The sequence below is a fragment of the Zootoca vivipara genome, chromosome 4, assembly GCF_965207765.1.
Source record: "Zootoca vivipara chromosome 4, rZooViv2.hap1.1, whole genome shotgun sequence".
Taxonomy (NCBI): domain Eukaryota; kingdom Metazoa; phylum Chordata; class Lepidosauria; order Squamata; family Lacertidae; genus Zootoca; species Zootoca vivipara.
The window spans coordinates 98,859,266-98,875,357 of NC_142587.1; the positions used below are offsets into that span (position 1 = coordinate 98,859,266).

The 16,092-nt window shown below is 46.0% G+C and overlaps 2 protein-coding genes across 2 annotated transcripts in view; both read left to right on the plus strand.

The window, feature by feature from the left end:
• LOC148686068 (uncharacterized) overlaps window positions 1–16,092 on the plus strand; it is a 120,245-nt gene that overhangs the window by 14,103 nt on the left and 90,050 nt on the right. The window lies entirely within an intron of this gene.
• Window positions 545–14,518, plus strand: LOC118085577 (uncharacterized). The gene is made up of 6 exons (XM_060274038.2): window positions 545–631; window positions 1,832–2,322; window positions 2,518–2,599; window positions 2,892–2,974; window positions 4,117–4,243; window positions 13,296–14,518. Exons 2-6 carry the CDS (start codon window positions 1,921–1,923, stop codon window positions 14,309–14,311), a joined length of 1,710 nt encoding a protein of 569 aa, XP_060130021.1. The 5' UTR covers window positions 545–631; window positions 1,832–1,920; the 3' UTR covers window positions 14,312–14,518.

The following is a 16,092-nucleotide window of genomic DNA, read 5'->3' on the forward strand; positions in this document are numbered from 1 at the left end:
AATAGTTTCAGGCAGCAGTGCTAGAACTCAGGACCCGCTGCCTTGAGGGACACCTGAGAGCAGTTTGGCAGGGGAAAGGTCTCCCTTGGGAGGCGGTGGACTCTCCTTCCTTGGAGGTTTCTAAGCAGAGATCGGACGGCCATCTGACATGGATGCTTGAGCTGAGATTCCTGCATTGCTGGGGGTTGGACTAGATGACCCCAGTATCCCCTCCTCCCTCTCCACTCCTGAATTCGAGGAGGAGGTTCCTTGCCTCCTGCAAAGCCCCTTTCCCTGCAAGCTGCTCCTTTGGTTTCGGGACAACAGAGGGAGAAGCTTAGAGTCCAGTCAAGAGCCTCACCCCCAAAAGGATATCTGGGCATTGGCGTAGCCAGAGGGGCAGCTGCACCCCTAAATCCATAAAAAAATAATTAAAAGCCGAGGTTCTGGCAAGCAAGAGAGGGCTAAGCTTGGCAAACTCGGCTTTGCAAGGGTTAAAGGGAACCGAGCTGCCTTCCTAGAGAGGACAGGAAGCAGGTCAGGTCCTCCAGAGCCAAGGCCCCTCCCTCCCCAGTCCTTTCCTGCAAGGAAGGGGGGGTGTTGCTTTGCTGTCTCCTGCAAGGGCTGCATCGCTGTCCCCTCCTGGGATCTGGTCAGTCTCCTCTCTCTCTCTCTTCCCCCCCCCGAGGGTGCAGTGGGGAGACGGTGGGGGTGCCAGGGCTGCAGCAGGGGAGGGTGCCTGGGGGGGACACCAAGCCAAGCCAGGGAGGAGAGGGTCCTGCCAGGGGGGGGGGCGAGGTCTGCAACGCTCTCCTTCCTGGAGATCAGAGGGTCCCAAACTCCCACGAAATCTGCCTTCTTCAAACAAAGGAGTCCCTAGGACTTTAAGTCTGTGTGACATCACTCAGTGTCATTGCACAACAGAGGAAACATGTGCAAATGGTTTTCCAAAGCTGGGCGAGGAGGTGGACTAGCCCCCCCCCCAAAAAAAAAACCACGTGGAGGAAGGAAGTTAAAGTGGGAGAGAAAGGCCGGGAATAAAGAGGGGGATCCCAGCCCATAGTCGGCCTGCTGAATTGCAAACCAGTTTCCCAGTCGTCTCCAAGGGCAGCTCCACACGGAGGCCACTGCAGCAGTCCCCTCGCACCCAGAGCATGGCATCCCAGGACCACATTCTCTCTGTCCCAAAGGGATTGTTGCTGGCAAACAAGCCGGAAATGGGCGCTGCTACCCACCGAGCCTCCAGGGACCTTGGCATCAATGGCTGTGTGGGTGTTAAGCTATTAAATGATGATAAATTACCCGCTTAATTTTCAAGGGATATTTATTTGGCCATGCCCACTTGGCCCTTAGGGAGTTGGTCAGATACATACCTGGCCCTCAGAGCAAAGAAAAAGGAACCCCACCCCAGGAGTCTGTCTTGAGAGCGGCAGAGAGTCCAAGTGCAAGAAAAGGAGACAGAAGCAGGGGGGGTGGGGGTGGGGAGCAACTCCTGAGGACCCCCGGGTGAGGACCCCCACTAGAGCCAAGCATCCATTTTTCACAAGATACAAATGATTCCCTTGTTAGTCGGTTCTGACTTCATGCATTGACTGGAAGGCAGCAGAAACCAGGTTGATTAATCTCACAGAAATCCCTTCAGATGCTTCCACATTTTGCATTGCTAGAAGGCTAGAGACTTATTTCTTCCCCTCTCCCTCCTCCTCTTTCTTTTCAAAAAGATAGCTCATGGTCTGGGATCCGGTGCAGTCCAGCCCTGGTTCCAAGCAAGACTCATTCATGCTTCCTAAGGGAACAATCCCCCCCCCCCGTCCTACAGATTCTGTAACAGAACGATGTATTTCCTTTGTAGGATTTCCTAGACTTTTTCATTACAACAGACAGAACTTGGCAGAATACCAAAGAGTTACTTCCGATCTCAGAGGCTTCCTGAGAGCACAGATGGATGAGCAAGATTCAGCTGGCCCTGGAACAGGAAGAGGCCATGCCATCCAAACTGGGAGCAGTGCAGGATTCTGGGAAAGCCCATTGCAGAAGTTCCTGGGTGAGGAGGACACCCTCCGCTCAGAGGTGCAGAGCCAGCAGTTGAGGCAGTTCTGCTGCCAGGAGGCCAAAGGACCCCGAGAGGTTTGCAGCCGACTCTACCACTTTTGCCACCAGTGGCTGAAGCCAGAAAGGCACACGAAAGCCGAGATGCTGGACCTGGTGATCTTGGAGCAGTTCCTGGCTGTCCTTCCCCCGGAGATGGAGAGCTGGGTGAGGGAATGCGGAGCGGAGACCAGTTCCCAGGCGGTGGCCCTGGCCGAAGGTTTCCTCCTGAGTCAGGCAGAGGAGAGAAAGCAGGTGAGAGAGACTTTCCTCTGGATACTCCCAAGGGGCTCAAAACAGGACAGAGAACATCCCATAATGGTCTACTGATGGCCGATCCATTTTCTGGGAAAGCACCATGGAATGAGAACTCACACCCTTCAAGTCTTTGACATTCTCTTTCTAATTTTTCTCACCATTCTCTGTTTTGAACCCTTGTTTCTTTTTCAGGGAAAGGATAATTTTGCAGAAATGGACCTGGATTCCTGTGAGGCAGAGAGGCCTCCGTTGGACACCAGAGAGAGACCACTGGGTAAGGAGGAAGGTGGTCTTTCTCCCTTTGGTCTCATTCTGTTGGTTTTCCAACTCATCTGATGGTTCTTACCATCTTGTTTTTTTTGGGGGGGGGGAGACAGTTGGGAACAAGGGTCCAGAGGAGGGGAGATGTATTTCTGCACAACAAACATATGAAATGGGCACAAACATCCAAATGCTCTCAGCAGGAAAGGCTTTCTCAAAGGCCCATCTGTAGTGAGAGATGCTCTGTTTCACCTGTGAGAGAAGCAGCCACTCCAGGAGTCCTGTTTACCTTTTTTCTCTTGCAGGTGATAGAATGATACCTGCAAGACCTCATGATCCATCTTTTCATGAGGGCAGAAGGGAAGCAGCGGCTGTGGAACCAGATCAGGTCAGGGGAAGCTGCCTTGTGGGGACAGAGGCCGAGGGCTGGAGCAATGTCATGGACTGGTTGGGCACAGAGGAATGGTGGGAGGATGCAGCTGGGGAACCAGGAAGGGAAGATGGCTGAGAGCCCAAGAAGTGGAGGTAGAAGAAGGATGGGGGGGAAGAGGGAGAAGCCTGGGAAGAGGAGGTGTCAGAAGCTGAAGGGTTAACAGGGCTTAGTGAGTTGGGAGACTCTGTGGCAGAAAGCAGTCCAGAATCAGAGGCAGAAGAGGAAGGAGGTGAGTGGGAGGAGGGAGGTCGAGAGGCAGAGGTGAGTCAGGATAAGGAGGAGCCACCGGTGGCTCCCTCTCCTTTTGTCAGAAGCCACCCTCCCTGCTTGTCTCTCAGAGCCAGGAGACCCCCTGCATTGCAGGAATCTCTGCTAGATCATCCAAGACAGATGGCCACCCAAAACAGGCTTACCATATTTTAGTTGTAGATTGAGCACTGAATAATAAAATGGGTTTCTAAGCAGTGGAGAGGGAGGAGAAATAGTGGACTGGATTCACCTAACCAGCCCCAGCCGCTGCAAAATGGGGCCTGCCCCCCATTCCTCCCTCTCTCCATACCCCCATGAATCCCCAGAACAGCTCTCAAGGAGGGGAGAAAGTGGATCCATCCATCAGGCAAACTGGAATGCTTGTGTAATAATAGTAATAATTAATAATAATTTATTTATATCCCACCATCTAGGCGGCTTCCAACAGAAGTATTAAAAAACAATAATTTATTGAGCATTAAAAGCTTCCCTAAAGAGGACTGCCTTCAGATGTCCTCTAAAAGTCTGGTAGTTGTTTTTCTCTTTGACATCTGGTGGGAGGGCGTTCCACAGGGCAGGTGCCACTACTGAAAAGGCCCTCTGCTTGGTTCCCTGTAACTTATGTAGGCAGAATGACTTGAAAAACAGAAGGTGGAGTACCCCCTATTTGCACAAAGACGAACACCCATAATTAAATGCAGAATAAAAGAAACATCCAGAATTAAAATGCGCAGCAAAGCAATCCTATTGAAACACCGCTGCAATTAACGGGAAGGAAACAACAGAGCATTGTGTAGCAGATCATATTGATGCTGTCTCAGAGGAGGACATTTCCCTTTTGCTTTTAGGGTCCAGTGTGCTTTGAAGATGTTGCTGTTTGTTTCACAGAGGAGGAGTGGCCGTTGCTGGATCCTGACCAGAGAGCTCTGCATAAGGAGGTTATGGAGGAAAATCGTGGGATCGTGGCCTCTCTTGGTATTCGTCATATTGTCATATGTGCCTGGAAATTCAAAAAATACCTCTACAGTCATACCTCATGTTACGTCCGCTTCATGTTACTTTTTTTCAGGCAACCTGGAAATACCGGAGAGGGTTGCTTCTGGGTTTCACCGCCCACGCATGCGTAGAAGCTCCAAATCGTGCCGCGCACATGCACAGATATGGCACTTCATGTTGCGGGGTTTTCATATTCTGAACGGGACTCCAGAACGGATCCCTTTCGCACCAGAGGTACCACTGTATGTGACCAACCTCATATATTTTCACAGAGCACTACAGCGTCCCCTATAGCACCTGGGAACCTAACACCCCCACAATAAACAGTAAATTACAGTTTTTTATTTGAATAATCTTCCTCAAATTATTCCTTTTTCTACCACGATTGGGCTGCTCTGAATTGTCCAGGCTATCTCAAATGTCAGCTTCTGAATTATTAGGAAAGATAACTAGCTTCAGGTTTTCTGTTTTTGTTATTGTTATTGTCAGTCTTGAGTTGACCAAAGAGACGACTGACATTGGAGATGGAGGGGATGCCATGACTGGGCCAAAAAAAATTCATCCCAGAGAAGAGCTAGGCTAATTGAATCTCAGGTAATAATAATACAGTGGTACCTCGGTTTACAAACTTAATCTTTTCTGGTACAGGACTGTTCCTAAATTGTGGTACTACTGTAGTAATAATAATAATTTTTATTTATACCCTCCCCATCTGGCTGGGTTGCCTCAGCCATTCTGGGCGGCTTCCAACACATATAATAATAATAATCTCATCCCATATAAAAAGAACATTAACTTTAAAATGAACAATTTATACTAGTGGCCATAATTGTGGAAACCTTTTGTGAAAAGTGTATTTCTGAGGTTTAATGGCTCATAGCACCACTTTTGTGTGGAGTAATACCATAAGATTATGTATCAATGGAAAGATAATTTAATGATACGTAATAAATTATGTATCAATGGAAAGATAATTTAATGAAGATAAAGTAATGCAATAACTTTTATGAAGGAGTATTTATTAGAACAGCAGCCATAAAGAAAAAAACATGAAACCTTTAGTTGTTGTTTAGTCGTTCAGTCGTGTCCGACTCTTCGTGACCCCTTGGACCAGAGCACACCAGGCACTCCTGTCTTGCGCTGCCTCCCGCAGTTTGGTCAGACTCATGTTGGTAGCTTCGAGAACACTGTCCAACCATCTCGTCCTCTGTCGTCCCCTTCTCCTAGTGCCCTCCATCTTTCCCAACATCAGGGTCTTTTCCAGGGAGTCTTCTCTTCTCATGAGGTGGCCAAAGTATTGGAGCCTCAGCTTCACGATCTGTCCTTCCAGTGAGCACTCAGGGCTGATTTCCTTCAGAATGGATAGGTTTGATCTTCTTGCAGTCCATGGGACTCTCAAGAGTCTCCTCCAGCACCATAATTCAAAAGCATCAATTCTTTGGCGATCAGCCTTCTTTATGGTCCAGCTCTCACTTCCATACATCACTACTGGGAAAACCATAGCTTTAACTATATGGACCTTTGTAGGCAAGGTGATGTCTCTGCTTTTTAAGATGCTGTCTAGGTTTGTCATTGCTTTTCTCCCAAGAAGCAAGCGTCTTTTAATTTCGTGACTGCTGTCACCATCTGCAGTGATCAAGGAGCCCAAGAACTTCTGGAAGTTCTCGGTCCACATACTGCTGAAGCCTGCCTTGTAGAATTTTAAGCATAACCTTTTTTTATAGTAATTTTTATTGATTTTACAAAAGAAAGCAAGACATACATTTCATATTCTCTCAGCCTCTTCCACCCAACCCCCACAAGCCCCCTCCTGCCACGAGAGAGTCCCATGAAGGCTGGATGGTTAAAGTTGTTTCATTTCATAGCCAGTCTTATCTCCCCCCCTCCCCTCCCCCCCGGAGCCCACCCCTGCCACCAGTGAGCCCCAGGGCAATGAGGGAAGACAGAGGAGGACAACCGACCAACTATCTGTACATACATGTCTTTTAACCAAAAAAGAAAAAGAAATAAAAAGAAAAGAAAAAAGAAAAGAAAAAGAAAAAAAGAGAATGTGACTTCCCCCATCTCTCCCCCTTGATTTTCCTAACTTCTCATAATCATTCCTTACAGTTTCATTGTAAAGAAAAAAAAGAAAATTCTAATTCCTCATCTTTAAACTTCATAAATCATACCATTATCAAAATTCATACAAATATTTTCTAACAAATGTCATAATTTTTATTCCCTAGCCTAATCTTCCCCCCAAAAGAATTTTTCTTAAAAGTAATCCTTTCCTTATATCCGTATATTTCTTCTAACCTTAGTTATTCGTTACCTCCTCCTCTCTCCTAGACTCCTTCCCCCATTTGATACAGCAATTCCAAGATAAATCTAAATTCCAAAGTCATATTCCGTAAACCAATCCAAATTCCATAACCATTTTTTCTTTTCTAGCCTACTTTTAATTCAAGATATTCTCATCCCATTCCCAATCTTTCCCATTTTACCACCCATGCATTTGTCCTCCCCTCCTCCTGCCCCTCCATCATCCCACATTCTTTCCCTTGCCTCTTCACATTTTCCCACATTTCCCATGATGCCAATTCCACTTCTTGTTGTTCCAGTTCAAGAGGATCAGAACCATCGGATAAATCCTGATCAGTCTTTTCTCCTTGCTGGGCATTTCCTTCTTCCTCTTCTATATGTTCTTGTAATTTGTCTTCAGATGTTACTTTCCCGTTATCAGACCCATTATGGGTACCTTTATTCAGTTCCTGACATTGTTCCCTAGTGTCTCTTAACTGTACTGTACATTAAACTGTTGCTGCCCAGTTATAAAGTCTCCCAGCAATTTTAACACTGTCCTCTGGAAAACAGATGTTCCGGATGTTGACATTCTCACACAAGGGCAGAAGAGAGATAAGAGGACAAAGAGCAATGGAGAATCAGAGTTCCCATACAGAAAAATCCAACATGGCTGAAAAATAATTTCCAAAGTTCTTATAAAGCAATCACTATAACTCTTTTATTTTCATCGCAAATCATTTAGCCTTCGTTGTTGACAGCTGTCAACCTTCCCTCTCATAGGAACCTTGCTGCCTCTCCTGGGGTGCCGAGTCCCGGGTTGAGAAGGAGTTTCTTACGCGTGTCTCTCTTATTTTTGCAGGGTCTATATTGTTCCAATCTTCCCCCCTTTACCCTGCCTTAGGTGGGGAAATTATATTCTTTCCTTTGGGCTTTTAAATCTCTATGTACTTTTTCTTCTGGCTTCGGGCTAAACCACTGCCCCCAGTTCCTCAGTGGGTAGAGACTGACTCCCGTTTTTTAAGTCTCTTCCCTTAAGCCAATTGTCCAAATCGAAATCCAAATTAAAGTCCAGACTTACAATTTTGTTCCAAATGTTGGGAGAATTGGTCGCAGCAGCCTCGCAGTTCTGCAGCTTCGCAGTTTGGAGTTAATGGTCTAATGTCTGCCGCGTCGCAGCTCCGATCCCGCCGCTCACGGGGGCTCAAAACAGAGCCTTTCCAGGGGGGGGAGAGCCCGCTTTTGACGCCCGCCAGACGAACCTGGCCCCAAGACGCTCAACTTGGGGGTTTTAACGGGAAACCGCTTCGCTGGAGCAGTATTCCCTTTCTCCAAAGTGCCGAGGTCCGCTCCGCTGAACGGACCTCCAACCGCGATGGAGACGCGACCAACCGGAAGTCTCTGAATTTTAAGCATAACCTTGCTAGCATGTGAAATGAGAGTGATTGTGCGGTAGTTGGAGCATTCTTTGGCACTGCCCTTCTTTAGGATTGGGATGTAGACTGATCTTCTCCAATCCTCTGGCCACTGCTGAGTTTTCCAAACTTGCTGGCATATTGAGTGTAGCACCTTAACAGCATCATCTTTTAAAATTTTAAATAGTTCAGCTGGAATATCATCACTTCCACTGGCCTTGTTATTAGCAGTGCTTTCTAAGGCCCATTTGACTTCACTCTCCAGGATGTCTGGCTCAAGGTCAGCAACCACACTACCTGGAGTGTACGAGACCTCCATATCTTTCTGGTGTAATTCCTCTGTGTATTCTTGCCACCTCTTCTTGATGTCTTCTGCTTCTGTTAGGTCCTTTCCACTTTTGTCCTTTATTATGGTAATCTTTGTACGAAATGTTCCTTTCATATCTCCAATTTTCTTGTACAGATCTCTGGTTTTTCCCATTCTGTTGTTTTCCTCTATTTCTTTGCATTGCTCGTTTAAGAAGGCCCTCTTGTCTCTCCTTGCTATTTTTTGGAAGTCTGCATTCAATTTCCTGTATCTTTCACAATCTCCCTCATATTTTGCTTGCCTTCTCTCTCCCGATATTTGTAAGGCCTCATTGGACAGCCACTTTGCTTTCTTGCATTTCCTTTTCCTTGGGATGGTTTTAGTTGCTGCCTCCTGTACAATGTTACGAGCCTCCATCCATAGTTCTTCAGGCACTCTGTCCACCAAATCTAAATCCTTAAACCTGTTCCTCGTTTCCACTGTGTATTCATAAGGGATTTGATTTAGATTGTATCTTACTGGCCCAGTGGTTTTTCCTACTTTCTTCAGTTTAAGCTGGAATTTTGCTACCATCTTTCTCCTATTTTAAGACGTATTCATAAAATAAGCCATAGCAGGATTTTAAAGCATTTGCAAAATATACGATATACCCCCAAAATAAGCCATACCCATGAGCTGCGCGGAGCGAGACCGCCAAGCGCCCCAGCCAGCCAGCGGGACCAAGCACGACGGCCGCAGCAGGAGGAGGCGGCAGCCTGCCGGTTCGGTGCCCAGCAGCGCCACACGGAGTGTCCCAAGCCTCTTGCCCTGTTGCTGCTGCTGGCTCCCGGAGGCTTGGGGAGCTCTGCGTGGCGCTGCTGGGCGCCGACCCGGCAGGCTGCCTCCGGGAGCCAGCAGCAGCAACGAGTCCGAGAATCTCGCTGGCTTCCTCCGTCCCCTTGATTTCTGGGTTGATGAGTTGGCTTGGAGAGGCGGACGGCAGAAAGAGTGAGTGAGTGAATGTGTGTATGTGTGTGAGAGAGAGTGTGTGTGAGAGAGAGGAGAAAACAAGCCCTCCCTTGCTGGTCAGGGGGTGGGAGAAAGGTCCCAGATTCTCAAGGTTCCCCCTCCCTCTCCGATTTTAATGGGTGTTTGGCTGTGGTGGCGGCATCCCCAGTCTGCCGATGTGAACAAGAGGGGAAGAGCGAGAGCTGTGGAATGCCATCCTGCAATGTTGAAATTGCCATTGTAATTTCCGCTCCCTGCTCTGTTGCCTCGCTCGCTTTCTCACCTCCGTGAACCTCCCCCGCCCCGTCCTTCTTTCTTCCTCCCCCTCCCCTTTTCAGCAATCCTCTTTTCCTCCCTGCCCCCCCACCTGCACTCCGGTGTCTGATTAAATGAGAAGGAAGTTTGGGAGTGGAGGCTGCGAAGCTCTCCCTTTAAGAGGCAGCCTGCAATGACGAATTGTTGAAATTGCCTTTGCAGGCTGCCTCTTAAAGGGAGAGCTTCACTCCCACACTTCCTTCTCATTTAATCAGATACCGGAGCACGGGTAAGCGAGGCAACGGAGCAGGGAGGGGACGTTTGTTCAAGCGGGGCGGGGAGGAAACCCACCCGATCACTTCTTGGAGTGGTTTAAAGCCACAGCGTCCCCTGGTAAAAGGCTGGGTTTTCTTCACCAGCCCTGTTTACTTGCTACAGCCTTTCGCCTTCTTCCCCCAGTCTTCCCCCAGTGTATTTTAAGACACCCCTTGAAAATAAGCCATATGCTTATTTTCTTGAGTAAAATAAATATAAGACGGTGTCTTAAAATAGGAGAAATACGGTATAAGAAGCGGGTGATCTGAGCCACAGTCAGCTCCAGGTCTTGTTTTTGCTGACTGTATAGAGCTTCTCCATCTTTGGCTGCAGAGAATATAATCAATCTGATTTCTATGCTGCCCATTTGGTGATATCAATGTGTGGAGTCGTCTCTTGTGTTGTTGGAAAATAGTGTTTGTGATGACCAGCTTGTTCTCTTGACAGAACTCTATTAGCTTTTTCTTTTTAATCTGTTTATTAAAATTTTCTCAACAACATAGCATACAAAAGACAAAAAGAAAATACAATACAATCCACACATGACAAAACAAGAAAAAGAAGGGGGGAAAGCAAAAGAAAAGAGAGGGGGGAAACCAAAGAACAAAAATCTAACCATCAAATCTTTTTCATAACTTCCTTATGGGACTTCCCCGGCTCTCCCCATATTGAGATCCTTTATAATATCCAATTTAACAGTATTCAATATACATGATATCTCATATTTCAATACTACTTATCTCTCCTTTTATCCAATTATTCCAATCTAACATTTCTATTTACCTTTCTATATATAATCCATAACTTTCCCTCACCTTTACTTTTTGCTAACAATGAATCATCCTTCAATTGTTAACTTAAATCATAATACATAATACAATTATAACAATAATAAATCCATCCCTCCTTCCACCAATTCCAGATTCTCTGGAGATAACAGCAAATTCCATAATTCAAACCAGTATCGGGTCTTCCATATCATCAATCCAATATTCCTAATATAATTCCTTTACCCCATTCCTACCCTTTCCCATATGCTCTTTCCAACTTTTTTGTACCACTCCTTCTGTTTCTCCCTCCCTCTATCTACCTCCCAACATTGTTTAACCTCTTTAAAAATTTCCCGAATATGCCCTGTCCTCCCCCTCTCACTGGGAGTACAAAGGCCCATTCTATTTTCTCATTGAGTGGTTCTTGTTGCAAGTCCTTTCTCAGTCCCACATCTCTCACTTGTGGGACCTTTGCTTCATCTTCCTCCTCTTCTTCAATGTACATGGCAGACTGCGGCTCTACTTCCTTGCCCGTTGTCAATAATTCCTCTTGGACCTCTGACACCACTCCAGATCTATTGTCCAAATAGTTCCTTATTTGTTGGTTTTGCTCATTCAATTCCTTTTTAATATCCAAGAGTGTCATAGAAATCCTTAGCCAGAGTACCTCTTTGTTGAATGTTGAGACTACAGCCATCTTATCACTTTCCATCCCGTGGGAAAACAGCCATATGCAGAGCCGGAAATGGCAGGAATATTGTTTATATCATTAATTCTCCATTTTGAACCCAGTCTGGAAATCTTTTCTCTTTTTTATTTCTCCCGTAATTCCAATTCTTTACTATTTAACCAAGTCAAAACCAGATTAATAAAAGATCTGTAATCCTCACTTAATTTCTGTGGTATATTCGCCTGTCCCTCCAGGAACCCAAAACAGACTTCTTCAGGGAGTTCCTTTAAAATCACTTCTTTGATTTGCAGGAGATTTAAATTAAACTTGCTCTTCACTCTCCCCCCACCCCCGCTCCAGGGAGGGAGCTTTTAAGTCCAATTGGTAACAAATTAGCTGTTTCTTTTCACCTTCCTGGCAGGGATCAGGTTACTGTTTCATCGGTCTCTCAATAGAGGAGGTCGACTTCCCTTTTACCCCTCCTCTGTGGCCAATTCAAATGCATTTCCAATAGTTTTAGACTTGTTTTAGGATTATACACGGGTCTGGGGGACGGAGCTGAAGTGCGGCAGTGCGGGGGCTGCCTTCCCCCAGTTGCCTGGCACACAGCTGCTTGCCTTCGCAGCACCCGCACCGCTGCACTTCGGCTCTGAACCCTGGAGCCGAAGTGCGGCGGTGTGGGGGTGATTTGCCGCCTGCCTTCCCCAAGCCCAGGGGAAGGCAGGTGGCAAAAAGCCGTGGCAATTTTTTGCTGCACACTGGACTTTGCAGTCGGAGGTTTGTTTTTCTATGGCCACGCTTCGCAAGACGAAGCGGCGGCCATAGAAAACCTCGTCGTCTTGCGGGGCAACCTCCGATCGCAAAATCCATTCGTCTAGCGAAAAATTCGTCTTACAGAGCATTCGTTAAGTGAGGCACCACTGTAAACAAACAAATAAATCTTTATAAGTGCTTCATTATGTGGGAAAAGATCACCTGCGGAATGCTTCAGTTTGGGCTCAAGTATTTCTGCCCACACCTTTTGCTGCCATACAACCCCAGATCATCACACTATCTGGGTGTTTCACGGTTGGTGTAACGCAAGTAGGATGTAAATCTTCTCTGATTCTTCTCGCGTATTTCATGTCATCGCTACCAAGCAAGGAGATTTGGGTCTCATTGCTCCAAATAACACTGACCCATTGTTCCTCTGTCCAGTTAACATGGGTTTAATCTTTTCAACCTTTGCTTGAGAGATAACAATGGCTTTTTCCTTAGAATTCTAACATTTAGACCAGTCCTTTCACTCAACTTCACATTACATTTCCCCATGTCACCTTGTATACACCCAGATGATTTTCTTCTGTCACGTAGGGACAGTCTCTCCATTCTTCAGTCGTCTCGTGCCTTGTGCATCTTTTCCTGCCTTTACCAGCCTTATACCTCTTCTAAAATATAGAAAGGCCAGCTTTGGTTAAGTTTTCCCCAATCTCTCTTCTAATTTCTTCATAACTGTAGCCTAGTTCACTTTATAGTACTATTTTACATTTTTTCCTGGGTGACCAGTCAATTCTTTCTGCCATTTCTATAATTTTATTATGTTTTACAATGTCACTAAATGAAAGAACACAAAAAAACAACAAACTTAATAGCAATCACACAGCACAATGACAAAAGTCAACCTAAGCAAGTTGTGCTTCCTTTTTCTGGTTATTTGGCTATAACATTTGATAGAATACGGATAATTGAACAAACTTTGTTGAATTGCATTATTGATTAAATTATCTTTCCATTGATATATAATTTTATGATATTACTCCAAAAGAAGTGTTATAAGCCATCAAACCTCTGAAATATACTTTCCCCCAAAAGTCTTCCACAATTTTGACCACTACTGTATATCAAACAAAGCAACATTCAACAACTCAACAGAATCTAATAATAAATATGTTGGTTAATGATAAACAACACAGGTAATGAACACACACCCAACTCCCTTCAGTTCTCCATTTATTCCTGAGGTTCTAATCCCTTTTTCTCACCATTGCAGATTGTAATGAATTCGAAATCGAGAACAAAGGTGACCATGACAAAATCCGCAGAGAGGAGAAGCCACATAAAAATTTGGAGTGTGGAGAAATCTGCAGTCAGAGCTCCCATTCCACTTCCCATCAACAAAATCTCATCAGAAAGAAACACTATCAGTGCATGGAATGTGGAAAGAGCTTCAGTCAGAGCTCCCATCTCACTTCCCATCAAAGAATTCATACAGGGGAGAAACCCTATCAGTGCGTGCAATGTGGAAAGAGCTTCAGTCAGAGCTCCCATCTCACTTCCCATCAAAAAATTCATACAGGAGAGAAACCATATCAGTGTGTGGAATGTGGAAAAAGCTTCAGTCATAGCTCCAATCTCACTAATCATCAAATAATTCATACAGGGGAGAAACCCTATCAGTGTGCGGAATGTGGAAAGAGCTTCAGTCACAGCTACAGTCTCACTTCCCATCAAAGAATTCATACAGGGAAGAAACCCTATCTGTGTGCGGAATGTGGAAAGAGCTTCAGTCACAGCTCCAGTCTCACTTCCCATCAAAGAATTCATACAGGGGAGAAACCCTATCAGTGTGCAGAATGTGGAAAGAGCTTCAGTCACAGCTACAGTCTCACTTCCCATCAAAGAATTCATACAGGGAAGAAACCCTATCTGTGTGCGGAATGTGGAAAGAGCTTCAGTCACAGCTCCAGTCTCACTTCCCATCAAAGAATTCATACAGGGGAGAAACCCTATCAGTGTGCGGAATGTGGAAAGAGCTTCAGTCACAGCTCCAGTCTCACTTCCCATCAAAGAATTCATACAGGGGAGAAACCCTATCTGTGTGCGGAATGTGGAAAGAGCTTCACTGATAGATCCTCTCTCACTTCCCATCAAAGAATTCATACAGGGGAGAAACCATATCAGTGTGTGGAATGTGGAAAGAGCTTCAGTCACAGCTCCAGTCTCACTTCCCATCAAAGAATTCATACAGGGGAGAAACCCTATCAGTGTGTGGGGCCTTCTCGGTAGTGGCACCCACCCTGTGGAATGCCCTCCCACCAGAGGTCAAAGAGAACAATTACCAGACTTTTAGAAGGCATCTCAAGGCAGCCCTGTTTAGGGACGGTTTTAATGTTTGATTTCTGTATTTTAATGTTTTGTTGGAAGCCGCCCAGAGTGGCTGGGGGAACCCGGCCAGATGGGCGGGGTATAAATAATAAATTATTATTATTATTATTATGGAAAGAGCTTCACTGAGAGGTCCAAACTCACTTCCCATCAAAGAATTCATACAGGGGAGAAACCCTATCAGTGCTTTGAATGTGGAAAGAGCTTCAGGCAGAGCTCCAATCTCACTTCCCATCAAATAATCCATACAAAGATCGGAAAAACCAGATTACAATTTTTTTCCAATGAATCCAGGGACACGTTTTTGCAGCAGCCAAGGGTGTTAAAAGACAGTAGCATCTGGATTATTAGTAGGGAGCATCATTTTGTAAACATGTAGTTTCCTTGGCACCTAGAGCCAGGTTCCTTGGTTATGGGTGAATAATAATTAATAATTATTAATAATGGGTGAAGGAGGGGGAAGGGGAGAGAGAAGGGAAAGCAAAATTAGGACGGGATGGATGGAACTGAGGGAGGTGGGTGTGGAGTTGGGTGGGTGGATTTGGCCCCCCTTTTCTGGGATTCCTGGAAGCGTCACCGAAAAGGAAGGAAGGAACAAAAAGGGGGGGTAGGGGTCGTCCCAGAAAAAGGCACATGAGGAATACAAATGGATAGATAACCAAAGCTATTTTAATACGAACCTCCCCTATTTTCTGTCTGACGCTTCAGGCAGAGAAAAATGCAATAGGGAGAATGTGTGGGGAGAGGGTGCAGCCATGTGGCTGAGTATTATTTAAAAAGCGAGGAGGCGGGAGGGTGGTGTCTCCTTTGGTAGGGCAATAAAAGCGCCCAGCCTTTATGACTGCCAACAGCGATCCTTTCCTTGCATCCGCACCCCTCTCAAATTTGGACGTTCGAGAAGGAACATCATAAACCATATGCCGGCACCCTCCGCGTCTCCCCTCAGCCCTTGGGGTAAGGTTTCCGCCAAAACAGCAATGAGGAGGAGGAGGGTGGGAGCGGGAGGGGGAATGTTCCCCCTCGTCCAATGCAGCCCGGCCGTCCACACTGGCAACAGAATTGGCCACATCGCCTCTTGCTGTTGGCATCTTTGGCCATGGACAGATTGGTAAAACCGGGAACTGTCCCTGGGAACTGGGGACGTCTGATAACCCTACATTATACAGCTTTAGGAGCCAGGCAAATTGGCACCTTTTTAACCAGGCCTTTGGCTGATTGACATCCAATGCCCTCCTAAAATGTGGTGTGTGCTTTTATGTTGTGCTTTTATGTTGTGACCATCCGGAGACATGTAGGTGTAGGGAATAGGCACTAACTAGGGGTCTTTGCCCCCCGCCCATTAAAATATTTATGAAGGCCAAAAAAAAAAACCACACACTTTTTTGTGTGTGTTTTTCAAACGCAACCTTTTACTCTTCTGCAACTTGCCATACAATTTCTCTTTAAACTTGCCCTCCTAAAAATAAAAAATAAAAACGCACAAAGGTCATGAGGGGAGAAAAATACAAGAAAATAGAAAGCAGGGTTTCCCCAACTTGGGTCCCCAGCAGCTCCTGGACTACAGTTCCCATCATCCCTCCCCATTGGTCCTGAGCACCCCAGAGCCAGCTGCCTCGACACGGATTTTGAAGTCGGCCAGCACCAGCAGTCGGGGAGTCCTGAACTCCGCCTGTGAGACCAGC

Excerpts from the sequence above, each read along its gene's own strand:
- LOC118085577 (XM_060274038.2), top strand. The coding sequence starts at position 1,921 with ATGGATGAGCAAGATTCAGCTGGCCCTGGAACAGGAAGAGGCCATGCC. Across the intron at positions 2,323-2,517 it reads AGGCAGAGGAGAGAAAGCAG|GGAAAGGATAATTTTGCAGA; the intron begins GTGAGAGAGACT and ends TTTCTTTTTCAG. Across the intron at positions 4,244-13,295 it reads TGGGATCGTGGCCTCTCTTG|ATTGTAATGAATTCGAAATC; the intron begins GTATTCGTCATA and ends TCACCATTGCAG.